This window comes from Mesoplodon mirus (genome assembly GCF_964341445.2).
Source record: "Mesoplodon mirus genome assembly, chromosome: 8".
Taxonomy (NCBI): domain Eukaryota; kingdom Metazoa; phylum Chordata; class Mammalia; order Artiodactyla; family Ziphiidae; genus Mesoplodon; species Mesoplodon mirus.
The window spans coordinates 74,362,914-74,377,111 of record NC_138984.1 but is presented as its reverse complement, the minus strand read 5'-3'; the positions used below and the strand labels follow the sequence as shown (position 1 = coordinate 74,377,111).

The 14,198-nt window shown below is 44.2% G+C and overlaps 1 protein-coding gene across 13 annotated transcripts in view; it reads right to left on the bottom strand.

Moving 5' to 3' along the window:
• PKP4 (plakophilin 4) overlaps positions 1–14,198 on the bottom strand; it is a 249,075-nt gene that overhangs the window by 19,513 nt on the left and 215,364 nt on the right. For all 13 annotated transcript variants that reach the window (XM_082630307.1, XM_082630309.1, XM_082630310.1 and 10 more), the window contains one exon: positions 3,360–3,543. In XM_082630307.1, coding sequence (XP_082486433.1) covers positions 3,360–3,543 — 184 coding nt within the window. The remainder of the gene's footprint in view (positions 1–3,359; positions 3,544–14,198) is intronic.

Below are 14,198 nucleotides of genomic sequence, written 5' to 3'. Positions count from 1 at the left end.
TAAATATTATCAAACCTATATCAATACTGACCAGCTACTAGAACATAAAAGAATCTTCAGTCAATATTACACAAAATATATTTGCTAACTAAAATTAAATAAAATTAGAAATCATATAAATTCATCTGCCCCACTTATTTGAGATATTAGAATACATACTTTTCTTTAATTCATGATTCTATTAGTTATATATTGCTGTATAACAAATTACCCCAATATTTAACAGCTCAAAAAATAAATACTTGTTGTATTATGGTTTCTCTGGGTCCAGCATTCAGGTGCTTCTTAGCTGGGTGCCTCTGGGTTGAAGTCTCCCATAAGGCTATAATCAAGCTATTATCTGGGGTTATAGTTATCTGAAGGCTCAACTTAGGAAGGATCTACTTCCAAGTTCACACCAGTGGTTGTTCCCAGTCCTCAGAGAATCCACTTTCAAGTCCATTCACGTGACTGTGGCAATCCTCAGCTTCTCACTGTTTGCCAGACGTCAGTTCCTGCCAAGGGGGTTTCTACTTGGGGAAGCTCACAACATGGCAGCCAGCTTTCGCTCAGAATGAGGCAACAAGAGAAAGAGTGAGCAAGACATAGGCCAGTCTCTTTGTAACATAATCTCAAAAGTGGCATCTATAACTTCAGAATTACTATTTATTTGAAGGATTTCACTCAGTGAAAGGGGAATACACATGGGCATAACACACTAGCAGGCGAGAGTTTTTGCGTCCATCTTAGAGGCTTCCTGCTACAGTGGTTTAAGAGAAAATAAAAGTAGACAATATAAATTATTTATGACTGAATGACAACAGAGCGTTACATATCTGACGTCCCTCTACTGTTCTTATCCAGGGTTACCTCTCAGTAGCTCTCAACAGCTAAGCTCTGCTGTTCCTCTAACAGGGATCCGGTATCCCTCTGGTTTTCCTCTCATCTTGCTGTCTTCCCTTCTCAGCCTCTTCTGCCTGTGGGTCCCTCTGGAGTGCCCAGGGCTACTTTGGTCGCTTCCTATCTTTATCTTTGTGCTCTTCTGGGTGGCCTCCTTCTGCTCCTTGGATTTAATACAACCTATGGACCCATGACTCCCCAGTTTTTATCTTTAGCCCAACCCCTCTCTAGAATTCCAGACTTGTTTACCCAGACATTACATTTATCCACATGGACAGCTAATTAGACATCTCAAAGTGGACCAGACAAAACCCTCAGCTGCTCCCCTCTCCCACCCTTCCTCCGCCCCTCTGCTGGACCTCATCAACAGCACTTCCGTGCTCCCAGCTGATCCAGCCGAAGATCTAGGAGCTGTCCTTACTTCCTCCCTTTTCCTCGCCCCTCATATTCAGTCCGTGAGCAAACCTTGTCAGCCTCTCCCTCCACAACGTACTCCGCTCTGCCGACCTCTCTCCGGTGCCTGGCCTTTGTCACCCTCATCATCTGCCTTCCTGCCCCCACTGTTGCCCCCATCACAGCCAGAAACCATCCCTACTCTTGTGAGTAGACCCTCTGATGGTTCCCCATGACACTTGGCACGTGGTGCACTCCTTGCTCTGATCTAAAAAATCCGAGGTAACTGGTTTCACGCTGCACCTTGCCCATTAAGCTCCAGCCTCAAGCCCCCTCCTGCCCCAGAGCCTGTACACTCCCCGTTCCCTTTGTCTCGAGTGTGTCCTCCTCCCCTCCCCAACCCCTGCCCTCACAGGAGCAGCTCCTGTGGTATTTCCGACTAGGCTTAAACTTCACCTCCTATGAGAGACTGCCTGACCATCAAAGTGACACCTAGTAACTCTTACATCACCCTATGTTTTAAATGGCATCTGTTGTTATTTTCTTGTTTATTTATTTACCTGTCTCCATCAATAGAACTTGGTTCTATCCGAGCCGCGACCTACTCTGTTTTGTCCATCACTGAATTTACACAGAAGGCATTCACCAACTGTTAATAGCCCTGAACCACTGGGGGAGCCTGAGCGTGTGTCCTGTCCCTGGGCCTCCCCTGAAGCCTGGCAGGCTAGCTGAGGGCTCACGGCCTCCCCTGAGCCAGGTACAGGGAGATGAGCTGCTGCCCCACAGATCAGCAGTCGAGGCCATGTGACCCGTCCTGTGATGCAGGAATCTGAGTCAGGGAACTGGCCTGCCTTCTAGGAGCCTGACTCTTGTCGCCCCCTCCCCTCCCCTGCCCCAGTTACCCATCACAGTAGCGGAAGGCTTCAGAGCAGAAGCCCAGGCCCCTCCCTGCCCCCCTCTCTCGAGCTCTGGTGTAGAGATGCTCAGACATCTTAGCTTAACCGGTAAATAGCGCTCACTGTGTGTCAGACGCTACACGAAGCATTTTATACAAGCTGAGTCTTCACAACTCTGAGATGTTATTATTACCCCTATTGTAAAGATGAGGAAACTGAGGCTCAGAATGGGACAGGAAGTCAGTCTGTCTGAAGCCAGCGCCCACTCTTGTTGTCACCAGGCCACTCTGCCCCAAGGTTTCTGTTTCAAGTTCCCAGTAAGCCTGGGAAACTGGGTGGAAATTGAGCTGATGAGAGTTAATGGCAAATAATGAGCAGCACCGTGTACAGTTAAAGGAGGCTTTATGGACTTTAAATGCTAAAGATAATGACTGAAAAGAGTATTTGGGCTCATTTTCATTGATTTATAAAACTCTAAACCCAATGATTGCTTAAACCACACCGTTTTGCACCCTTTTAAAAGCAAAAAAGTTTTAATCATTACATTTAAAAAGACTGAAGTCTAATTAACAGACATTATATTAGTTTCAGGTGTACAGAACAATAATTTGACGTTTGTAGACATTGTGAAATGATCGCCACAGTAAGTCTAGTTACCGGCTGTCACCGTACAAAGTTACCAAGTGTTTTTTTCTTGTGATGAGAACTTTTAAGATTTACTTTCTTAGCCTCTTTCAACTTTACAGCACAATATTAGTGACTACAGTCACCTTGCTGCACATTACATCCCCGTGACTAAGTTACTTTATAACTTGAAGTTTACACTTCCACATTTTGAATTTAAACAAACACCAGGCTGCTGACACATTAGCAATCAGAATGTGACAACCAGAAAAATGCTGCTCAAGTGGAAAACACTGGAATTTTGACAGTAATTTCAGACTGAAAGGGCTTTTTTGACTGATCTATAGAAGAGTCATTTATAAGATAATGTCTCTCAAGCCACTGCTCTGTGCTCACAATGTTTTCCTCATAGGATAACAAAGCCCTGTGGTCTAAATTTAAAAAAAAACTTGGAAACTCAGAGAGGTATTAATAAAAATGAAATATTAAATCATCCTGAAATCAACTTAGCTATGACGCATATTATTTAATCACAGACTTAATCGTAAAGAAGAAACAAACATCTACCTCAGGCAACCTGTCGTATTACGCAGAACGAGTGAAGTCTGAAATTTAATTTTATGATCGTCATCAAAAGAAGAGTTATTCCATCCAGAATGTGGAACAATCACAGTGTTTGTCAGGGTTGAGAGAGCATCGCGGATGATTGTCATCTTTACGGCATCGCATGAGGATAAGTTCCAAAGAACTCCTAAAGAATGAGATTTTAAATATCAAATCAATTAGAAATCCTGCAGTTTTAGTAATGAAATAAACATATTAGCTTTAATTGATGGGAATTCAGTCTGTTCCAAACCTAATCTATGGCCTGAATTTACAACCAGGCTGGGGATGGACCTCTAATAAGTGTTGACTGAACATATGTAAGCTTCTGGCAGTATATTACCAAGTTGTCCTTATCTTAAGTTTTGGAGCCTATGTATCTATCAGGCAAGATGACTATGGTTTTGCAAAGCAAATTAGAGTTACTCTGTGAGGGGGAGGGGCACAATCCAATCAAGGGTCATAAATATGATGCATCTGTGGTGGTTGTAAAAATGTGGTTCATTGTATCATCCCTTACATTCAGTGTTGTGTGTGACAAACCAATTTTAAAATTTAGTACCTGAAAAGAACTTCTCTTTCTCAAAAGAAGGATACTTTCTCTTCATCACACTTCCTTTTCTTACTTTTGCTACCGGGAAGCTCATGCTTAAATATTATGCTTGCAGTAACTTGCACAAAGGGTGGTTACATTTGTCTTATCTCCCTTATTTAGATAAGGTTTAAACATTTCTATTTCCGTAAGGTTTAAACATTTCTATTTCCACGTTAAGAGTTTTATCAGCATGTGCAAGTCACTACCATTCCTTTTTGGATACAGGTGAGACTAACAATAAATTAAAAGCTTCCGATATTGTAATTCGTATCAATATTGCTAGGACACCAGACCTTAAATGTAGCTTATTAGAGTGTTATTTGAATTATAAGCACATTAGAGGGTCCTCGTTTCTGTGTCAACCATAAGAGGGTTAACTTGTTATAAAGCACATATTTCCTAATAGTTACTCTTTTAGAAATTAGAGCAAATTCAGGATTATACCTACTCTAATGTCATTTTCACATTGATGCATCTTCCTAAGTAAGAGGGGATGGGGTGGAGGAGAGATGGTACAGCTGGATCTTCAGAGCCCTACACTCCTAATGTATCCTTGGCAAGTTGCATCAGTCAGTAGAGTGATTTTAGAACTATCAACATACAAAAACGCTCGAGGCCTGTGGAGGGGAAGGAGTTGGCAAAACCCGCCCGTGTCCATGGAAGCATGTGAGGCTTGTGACATGACTGATCTAGAGTGCTGGGCCAGAGACAAGACTGAAAACTGCTGCTCTGGCTCTGGTGACCAAGGAGCTAGCCTGTAAACTGCCTGCGCAGCCTTCTCGGGGCCTAAAATCGCAGGGCCCCTTAAGAAGGAGGGAGGCGGGAGAGAGCTGACAGGAGTTTTCTTTCTTTATGGAGGGAGGAGGGGTTCAAGCAAAGGGCTAGAACTGAAGAGAGTAAAACAATACTCTGTGAACCGAGAGGACCATCCATTCCCCGCACATCTGCCCTGACCCACTCACACCGTGGAGGGATGGTCGATGACAGCGGCAGATGCTTGGGCTCTGTCCTGGGAAACGCCCTGGGTCCTGACTCCTCTCCCACTTGGCTTTGACTTCTGGGCCTTGCTGATTGGGTTTCCCTTGCTCCCCCAAGACTTTCATCCTTTCTCTGCTCCTACCCTTTGGGGTGGGACAGCCCACCATAAGCACAGCTTTTCAGGACCTCAGCCTCAGCGGTGACCCATCTAGTCAGGCTCGGACTCGAGGGGGATTTGGACAGTTTAGCATCGGGAAAAGGAAGGACCCTGCTTTGCCTCTGAAGGCTTGCTCTGTCCACCACGACAGACCTTCGTTTCCATAACTGTCCTGTGGCTGATGGTCCTGGCGAGAGGGCAGAGCACACTGCAGGTGCTTATGAAGGGAACTGAAACTCCACAAGCTGAGCTACTTCTCTGTGGATTCTGATAAAACTGGCTGCATCTACGTGAGTGGGTTTAAACCAGGCTCCCTGGACTCTGGGGGCTCCGCCGGGCTCTTAGGGGCAGCCATGTGGGAGGTGGGTGAGAACTGGCGGCAGGGCTCCAATCGGGAGCAGCTCCATCCTTATCTGTTCTCAACACTGGGCTTCACTGTATGTTTCTGTTTGAAAAAAGGGTTTCGTGTCTCAAAGACATTTGAAAAGCACTGTATTAGGGGAAAAGTATCCGAGGACGGATGATCACAGAAGAGACCTTGGGAGCTAAGGATGAAAAACGAGTCTCTGGAGGTTGGTTCTGACCCAAATAATAGGTGAGGGGAGAGAAGACAGAAGGAGAGTGGGCCGAGGCACAGAAGCATGGATGATAGCAGCTGCCACGAATAGGGCTTTAACGTTTTCTGCCAACGAGGCCAACTTCACCCCACCCAGCGCTCTGAAGGGGCCTGCCCGGGGCCTGAGTCAGCCAGAGGGGCAGCATGTGGCCCAGAGGCCAGTGGTGGGGAAGGGTCATTTCCTAACCTCTCCTGATGACAGTTTTATAACATGCGATTCTGAAGGCCACTGGAGCAGTTTTTCTCTCTGTGAAAGCATTTCAAAGTCCTCACTCCCCGAAATTCTACACATGGGGGAGAGTTGCATTTTCCAAGAAGCTACGTTCTACTTCACAGGATAAATGCATTCCAGTAACGTTAATTTAAGGCAAGGTTTATGGAAAGTAAAGTCTATCATACTGTAGGTTATAGGTATAAAATTAGATACATCTCTACGGAAAATTAAACAGTGCTGAGTCACACACTTCAGGTGAAAACACGACTAAGAAGGGGTGGTTCTTACTGAGCACGTTGGATCTTGGAGCTGATGCCTAGAAGTTCTCCGACTGCTGGCAGAAAAGCTTGTTTTTCATGGTTCCTGCCTCCACTCCTGGCTACTTCTAAGATCTACTCTGGCAAGAGGAGAGTTCCCAGGTTTGTGGATTCGCCTGACTTTCTGTGCTGGAACAAGGATTTTGTCTGGCTCTTTCTTTTCCTTGTCAGGCATTTAGAATGACCAGTGGAGTTATATGTCATTCTACAGTTTATTATTAGCCATTACATCTACAGGGGATTGGAGAGCAGAAACATTCGTAAATCAACATACACAATAGTAACTTGGCCATTTACTATGGTTTTACTCTGTGCCAGGCACTGTGTGCTTTACACATAATACCTTAAAGAGTCAAGATGCACAAAAGGAATTCACTTCCCATTTAATTATTTGGTAGGCTTGAAATTCTACATGTTGACTTTTTACAGGATGATGAGCATTTCTTCTTCTAAATTTAATATTAAATTTCATTAGGCAAGTATAATGAGTAAGAAACACTCTATTATCCTTTCTTTTATATGTCTGGTTACACATATGCAGGGGACATAATAGGTGCTCAGAAATATACGTTGATGGATCCAATTTAATAGCCTGTATTTGCTTTGAGATTTCCCTTTTATTTTTTGCCTGTCAGATTTAGCACCTAAGTATGTATTCCCTCCCCTTCACACCTTTTCTTACTGAGTGTCCTGAGAGTGTCCCTGAAGGTCTGTAAGTACATGGAGAGGGTCAGAACAGTGGTCTGGATCTTTAAGGGAATTTGCCAGCATAGTTTTGCCTGCTTTTCACACGAAGGCCAAAACGGATGGTTGCTGAAACTACCACCCTAGCTATGGGGCTAGGAGAATTATGCTGCTGCTCTATCTCCTAGAATCAGAAGTTAAGTTACACCAAAATGCCTGAATCCCCATCCCTCAGACTGCATAAAGAAAGGACTAGTGTTGCCCAATTATAAAATGTTAAATTATTTAACAGTCCTTCAGTAGACTTGTAGGCCAGCTGACTAGGTTATCTTTCGGTCAACTCAGATGACTCATAAAATCAGTCTGCTATAGAAATTAAAGCTACCTCTCCTGCAACTTCAAAAAATGTTCAAAATTATTCTTGATCAGAAGAAATGAAAGATTCTATTTTTGTTAAGTCTGTGGCATCCACACAAAGGCAGCTTTCTGATCCCACATTAAAAGTTACATTATCCCTCTAATCCTGTACTTTGCTATGTAACACAAAAAACTACATTTGGTATGGATTTAACTCACCATTTTCATCAAAGCAAGTTCCAAGACATTGGTTTTTCCTCCCCACTTTCTTTTTCAAAAATAAAGGTTATGGAAAGCCAAAACAACCAGTTCTGATCAACCAACATTGGATGAAGAAGGTTCACTTAAACTTAAAAGCCTTAGCTACGGAATGATTACTTTGGCTTTTCTACTCAAAGTAAAAAGCACCATTCTTAAGACCAACTAATAATACCTGTGTGCACTTGCCTCACTAAAGCAGTAATAAAACAATGTTCTTTCCACTTACTCTGTCTAGGGCTTCATTTAATGGGTCAGGGAGAATGTTCCTAGAACAGTAAGTAATGAATGGAAAATACACCAGCTCCCATATGTAGCGAGACTGATGAGAAATACAGAAATATTAGCATTCTCCATCAACATGATAAACCTCCAGCTCCGATGTCCTAGTGCAAAATTATTTTCAAAAATATTTAGCAGCACACTCCACTGTCTCTTGGTTCCTTAAAAGAAAGTTAAAAATAAACTATAATTCAGTTTAGGAAACTTGAGGTTTTTATTGAAAGCAATTAGCTATTTGTTGTGAGAACTAAGAATATATATAAACAAACTCATTTTGAAAATATTAGGGAATTTCCTGCATACTACTGTAGAAAACGCTGCTTATTCTCTACCACAAGAAAAAGTACACATAATTATGAGTAACCAGTAACCACAATGCGAAACTGCCATAAGAGATGAGAGTTCATTTTCCCCACAAAGAATGAATAAAGTAATCAAAAGACCATTCACATAAATCCTAGGCCACAGAATTTTGAAAGAGTGCACGTTTAAAACTAGCATTATAGCTATTCTTACAGCCAAATGATAATTTCATAGTTAAATTAGAAACTGATTTTAGTTGATTAATTAAAATAATAGCACCATTTGAAAAATGCATTTCTTAAAGGACATTAGAAAACCAACCAAACAACATTTTGAAAATGCTATTTCTCTGGTAGCATAAATACCTAACAGCCTATGCAACTGTTTTTCTTTCTTTTTCTGATATGAAAGAAATCTAAACCCATTAATTTTTATATAGTATTCAATTTTTGCTGCTTCCTAATTGTCAAAAAAATACCCAAACAAACAACCCCTCCTCCCAAAACTGCATAACACAAGGGTTCATGGGCATTGCAAACAAGAAAAACAAAACAGCCAAAAAAGTGCTAGTGCACTTCCAATATCACCACTGGACATGCCCCCGCGTTTTCTTTCATCACTCATTCTCAGTGTCTGTTCCTGACATTCTTGTTTCAGACATGTTCCTTCATGAGATGTCCACGAGGCACCCAAGCCTTAGGGGTGCGAAGAGTATTAAGTCAGAGAAGAGACAACCAGGTCTTGGCCGCATCATTCCCTGCACAGAGTAAGCATCATGATAAGTCACTATCATGCTTCAGCTCTCTGGGGGTCAGAACTGCCTGGTATACATGTTCATCCCCTCCCGGCTATTCTGCATCCATGGGCTGCTTGGAACAGGTTGGTGTCGTGTATACCCACCCTGCAAGCATTCTTGCAGGGGTGGAAATATTAGACTAAAAGTGAAAATATAAAACATCAAGGCTGCAGATTGCATATAAGCATCCAAGCATGTGTGCTTCTCGTAAACCCATAGTCTGTGGATAACAAGGCAGGAATATGGGCCTTTGAACCCAAGGGCCCCTGTCTGCTCCTAGCACATGCCTCCATCGTGATTCCCAAGATGGTCTCTGGCTGAAACACCCAGGATCTAGCAAAAACACATCTCCATTTCTTCTCTCTGCAGCTGCCTTGAAGCTCTTCCCTAACCCCAGTAGGGGTTTTATAAACCTCTGCAACTTTCAGTTGGGCAGAGTAATGACAAGATGCTATGGCTACTATATCCTGTCACAACACGGTCACCTGTATCCCTGCCCCCTTCCAGCATTAAAGCTCTATACCTCATGCCTTTTAGACACATGTTACTTATACCCAAGCACAGCCTAGACATGCACTGTCCAATACAACAGCCACTGGCTGCATGTGGCCATCGAGCGAGTGCAGTGTGGCTGGTCCAAACTGCGATGTGCTGTAAGTATAAAATACACACTGGATTAAGACGACCTGGTATGAAAAAAATGAATGTAAAACACCTCATTGTTTTTATACTGCTTACAAGTTGAAGTGATATTTTGGAACTATTGGGTTAAACAAACTACACTATTAAAATAAACACATTTTTCTTTTTCCTTTTTAATGTGGCTACTAGGAAGTTCAGAATGACATGTGCCCTGCGTTTACACTTCTACTGGAGAGTGCTGGTAGGGATGTTTTCAGGCCAGACTCTAAGGGATACAAGTAGGTGAGCCCTCCGCTCCCAGGAAGCCTTGCCACAAATAGTTGCAGCACCAGGCAGCTCTGACAAAGCACCCACCAGTAGGAAGAGCAATAGGGCCAGTCCCACAGAAACGCCAAGCGGCAGGTACTGTGTTTCTCACCGGGCAGCTGGTACCAGGTGAGATTTGCCGGGGCTCACAGAGCTGGAAGGAAACAAGTGGATCTGACTCTGGAGCCCACACTCACTCCTGACCCCATGCTGCCTCTCCCTGGATGTTTTTCTTAGCAGGCAAACCTCTGCCTTGGTGTGGAACTGGAGACCACTGAGTTCAAACTGGCGTGTGAAGGGCAGAGGCCAGGGAGAAGCGGGCTGGGGGGGGTGCCCTCCCAGCTGGGAGGGGCAGGAGTGGGGAAGCCTTGAGGCTAGGGTTGGCCCAGAAGGTGAGGGGAGGATAGGGGCTGCAGATTTGGACCGGCAGCTGGGGAAGGATGGACTGCAGGGACAGGCATTATCCCAGGAGGGGACAGTGAAGCTGATGGACCAGGAGGGGCAAAGCCTGTGTTGCAGGACAGTAGGTCAGGGAGCGTGTGATGAGGACCTGAAGGAGTGCAGAGGGGATGGGAAAGCAAAGAGGAAGGGAGAGTGAGTGCTTGTGATGAGAATTTGGAGCCTGACGCAAGCTGAGGGGGACGTCAGAGATGAGCGAACAGTTCGCCTCCTGTGTGAGAACATGGTACAGGGAACAGCAATGAGGAAATCAAGGGGGTAGCGAGAAAAAAGCAGTGTGAGAAGTGTCTGCCATTTTGTGGCTTCAGGTAAATGACTCAAACTTTCCACCAGGACTGGAATGCTGTGAATAAATTACGCAACTGAAACAGAACTGAAATAATGGGAAAGCAATTATTGTGAGGGTGGGACGAAAGGACTGTCTTCAGTTATAGAAATGCCTTTCTCTGGATAAATTCCCAGGAAAACAAGTCATGGTGGTGGATAATCATTTCCAGGGTTCCCAGGATGAGACCATCTCAGCAGAGGTTCCTGAAAACATGTGCAGTGAGCTGCAGAGTACCTGAACGTGCAGTCCTGGAGCTGCCTTACAGGCCTGGCTCATGGCCTTCTTCCTCCTGTGCCCCTGCTGCCAGGCTAGGCTTTGCTACACTCCTTGCTGGTTGGCACAGCTGGCATCCTAGGTGGTGGGCAGTGCAGCTGCCCTGAGAGCTGGGGTCCTGCAGGGAGGCCTGGCCTGGTCAGCCTGGTGGGCTTGCCGTGTGTCCCTCGTTGCTCCCTGAGATTTCTGGCCCAGCTGAGGCATCCTCCATGCCAGGCATGGGAAGGCACAGTCAGGCCCAGCTGTGGTCACGGTGGTCAGGACCTCGGGTTCCCACCGCAGTGAGTGAGGGCTCAGGTGATCTGAGAGAAGGAAGCTGCCCAGGAGGGGGCTGTGTGGAAGCGAAGACTTGAGCTGGCCGCAGACGCTGCACACGGTAGGGCCCCAGCCTACATATTCAATCTGAAGGGGACTGTTCCCACTGCTTAAATTTGTCCCCAGCCGAAGGACCTGAACGATAGATCTTTATATTTTTAGTCTTTAAAGAACATAAGCCTTTGTTTCTGTGATTTTTCAGGTACAAAGGTGGATCACAGCATCTTTGAAAAGATCTATCGATTTCTAAAGCTCCATTTACAGAGCCACTTTGCATTTCACCATATTCTTTCTTACCTAGGTAATTTCCCAACTTCAGGGGTAGGTTGAGAGGATTAGTGACATCATGGAGGTATACAGTCCTATGTACCCTGGAAAGGCATTTCCTCTGAAAATCAATCAGTTTAAAATTCAGAACTGCTGACTAAGAATTGCCCGTAAAAGCTTCCCTGGTGGCGCAGTGGTTGAGAGTCCGCCTGCCGATGCAGGGGACACGGGTTCGTGCCCCGGTCCGGGAGGATCCCACATGCTGCGGAGCGGCTGGGCCCGTGAGCCATGGCTGCTGAGCCTGCGCGTCTGGAGCCTGTGCTCTGCAACGGGAGAGGCCACAACAGTGAGAGGCCCGCGTACCGCAAAAAAAAAAAAAAGAATTGCCCATAAGGCACGTAAAGGATGATTCTTTATGTTAGGGGGGAGTTTGTAAAAGCGAACGGGTCACATGAAGGGAAAGCCCCCTGAGAGAACTGCTCTGATACAGAGGTGGCAGTGGGAGCAGTGACCTGGCCACCCTGGGTGCTCTTCAGGTCGTTTCATGCTCTGACAGAGAATTTATTTACACTACCACAGAGATTTCCCTGGGACAAAGTCCCACAGTTGTAGGTTCCACAGCTGACTTTTATGTGTTCCAGTAATGTGCTTATTCATTTGTAATGGCACTAAGGCTTCCACTTTGTCATCTGGTCCAAGCAGAAGAAGCTTAGAGACAAAAGTGCCTCCAGTCCTAAGTCACGGGAAATAAGACAGACTCAGAAACTGCGAAATACCCGAGGGACCTGGGTGGGGTCTCTTGGGCACCTCTTTTTGAGAATTTTGTCATGTGCTCTCATCCTTCTCATACCGACGTGCTGTCTAGTTTACTGAGGGAGTGTCATTACGGGGCCTGTCTTGTGCTGAGAGATCCTACCCTGACCACTGGCTGACCACCTGAATTCTACAGGAATCTCTGAGTCTCCCCACTTGACTGCCTCATCTTACTCGGCATTCAGAAGCCCGCACACAAAACAGAATGTCATATTCCACTTCCAAGGTCAAATCTTTTCATACTCAGACTGTAAATCTTGAAATACTCACAAGACTAAAATCACAGCTCACATGTTTTCTAAGCAACCTGAAGCTTTAGGATTATACCTGATCATTAGTTTGATGTAGCTGTGCTAGTGACCAAGTTCAAAAATATTTATATACCTGGGTGAAATTCAGAGAGTAACTGAGATATTATGGGATTTTTTTTCCTTTTCCCTTTTTGGTGGTAATTTGAGAGAATAAGGGAAATGACATGTGAAAATGGGCATTTGCACCCTCCCCCAGATTTTGGGGATGGGCCAGGGTGGGCAGAGGCAGGGAAGGAAGAGCTCCAGCCTGCATGTCAGAAGCCCAACCTCTGGACTCAGTCTCTTTGTATCCCAGTTTCTCATCTTGTACTACAGGGGGCAGAATAGAAGATTTCTTTAGGGCCCTTTCCAGCTCAAAGTTCTGTGACTCTGAATTAAGAGTTGTTGGATTTATTAAACTATTTTTGTTTTGTTACCAATGAAACTTTGGTCATTTTATTTCTCATTACTGATTTTTATGGTTTGAAATGTTCAGTAAATAGGAGAGTGCACATTCCTCTTGCTATTATTTTATAAAGAGGGCCAAGTGGTAAGGATCCTACTGACTTGGGCTTGGAATTGGGAGGCAATGTTGCTGGATTTCTGAAAACTACCCATGAGACTCCTGACAGCTCTAGGGGCCCAGAAAAAGCAGGACAGAAAGTAATAGGCCAACTCCTCTCTGTACCAGGGAATAAACGACTGTTTTGAAGGCACATTAGTTAGGCCAAGGGGACATGTTTAATAATCATTTCATTCTGTAATGGCACATAATCATCCAAAAGGCTGAATCCATGTCCATTAGGCTCTGGCTCTTTATAGGATGTTCTGCTCTTTGCTAAACTTGAGCCTGGCCCATGTCCCCTTCCTTGGTGCACAACTATCATTTTCTTATTAATTTACTGTCTAATTAGAAATATGGAGCTAATGATCAGGAAAGGAATATGCCTAATTTCACGTTCTTCATAGCGTCTGGAATCCATTGCTGGCATCCAAACATTTTAAAATAAACAGTGTGGAAATATTTTACTTAGCCATATGGATGAATAATAATCTCTTGCTAAATTGGAAGGAATGTGAATATAGCAGTCATTTAAACAAAGTCCATTATTATTCAAAGGCTACTTTTTGGTACTTAACACCAGTGTTAATGGGGTAAGAGAAGCATGATAATTTTGGGACATCTGGTGCATTAAAAGGTAGGCCTGCAGATACTATGCAATATCTTCAATTTATATAGTTTTTAAAAATGATGCTTTCAGGATGCTCAATAACTTGAAACTCATATATCCTAGCTTAGAAACATATTTAGTTATCTTGAACAAATGAGTTCAACGTATCTCTTCTAGTGACAAGATGTTCCCACTTTCCACCCATAGTTTCTGGCCTAGCAGACATTCATTTTATAACCCAACTGGGGAACAACGATACTTCATCCAGCTTTCAGGTTTAAGCACAATAAAGGTAAAAAGTACCTTTGTAATAAAAACCTCAGCCTAAGCACCTACACATATCATCAATTACTGAAAGAAAAGCTCATTAGGTTCCAACCT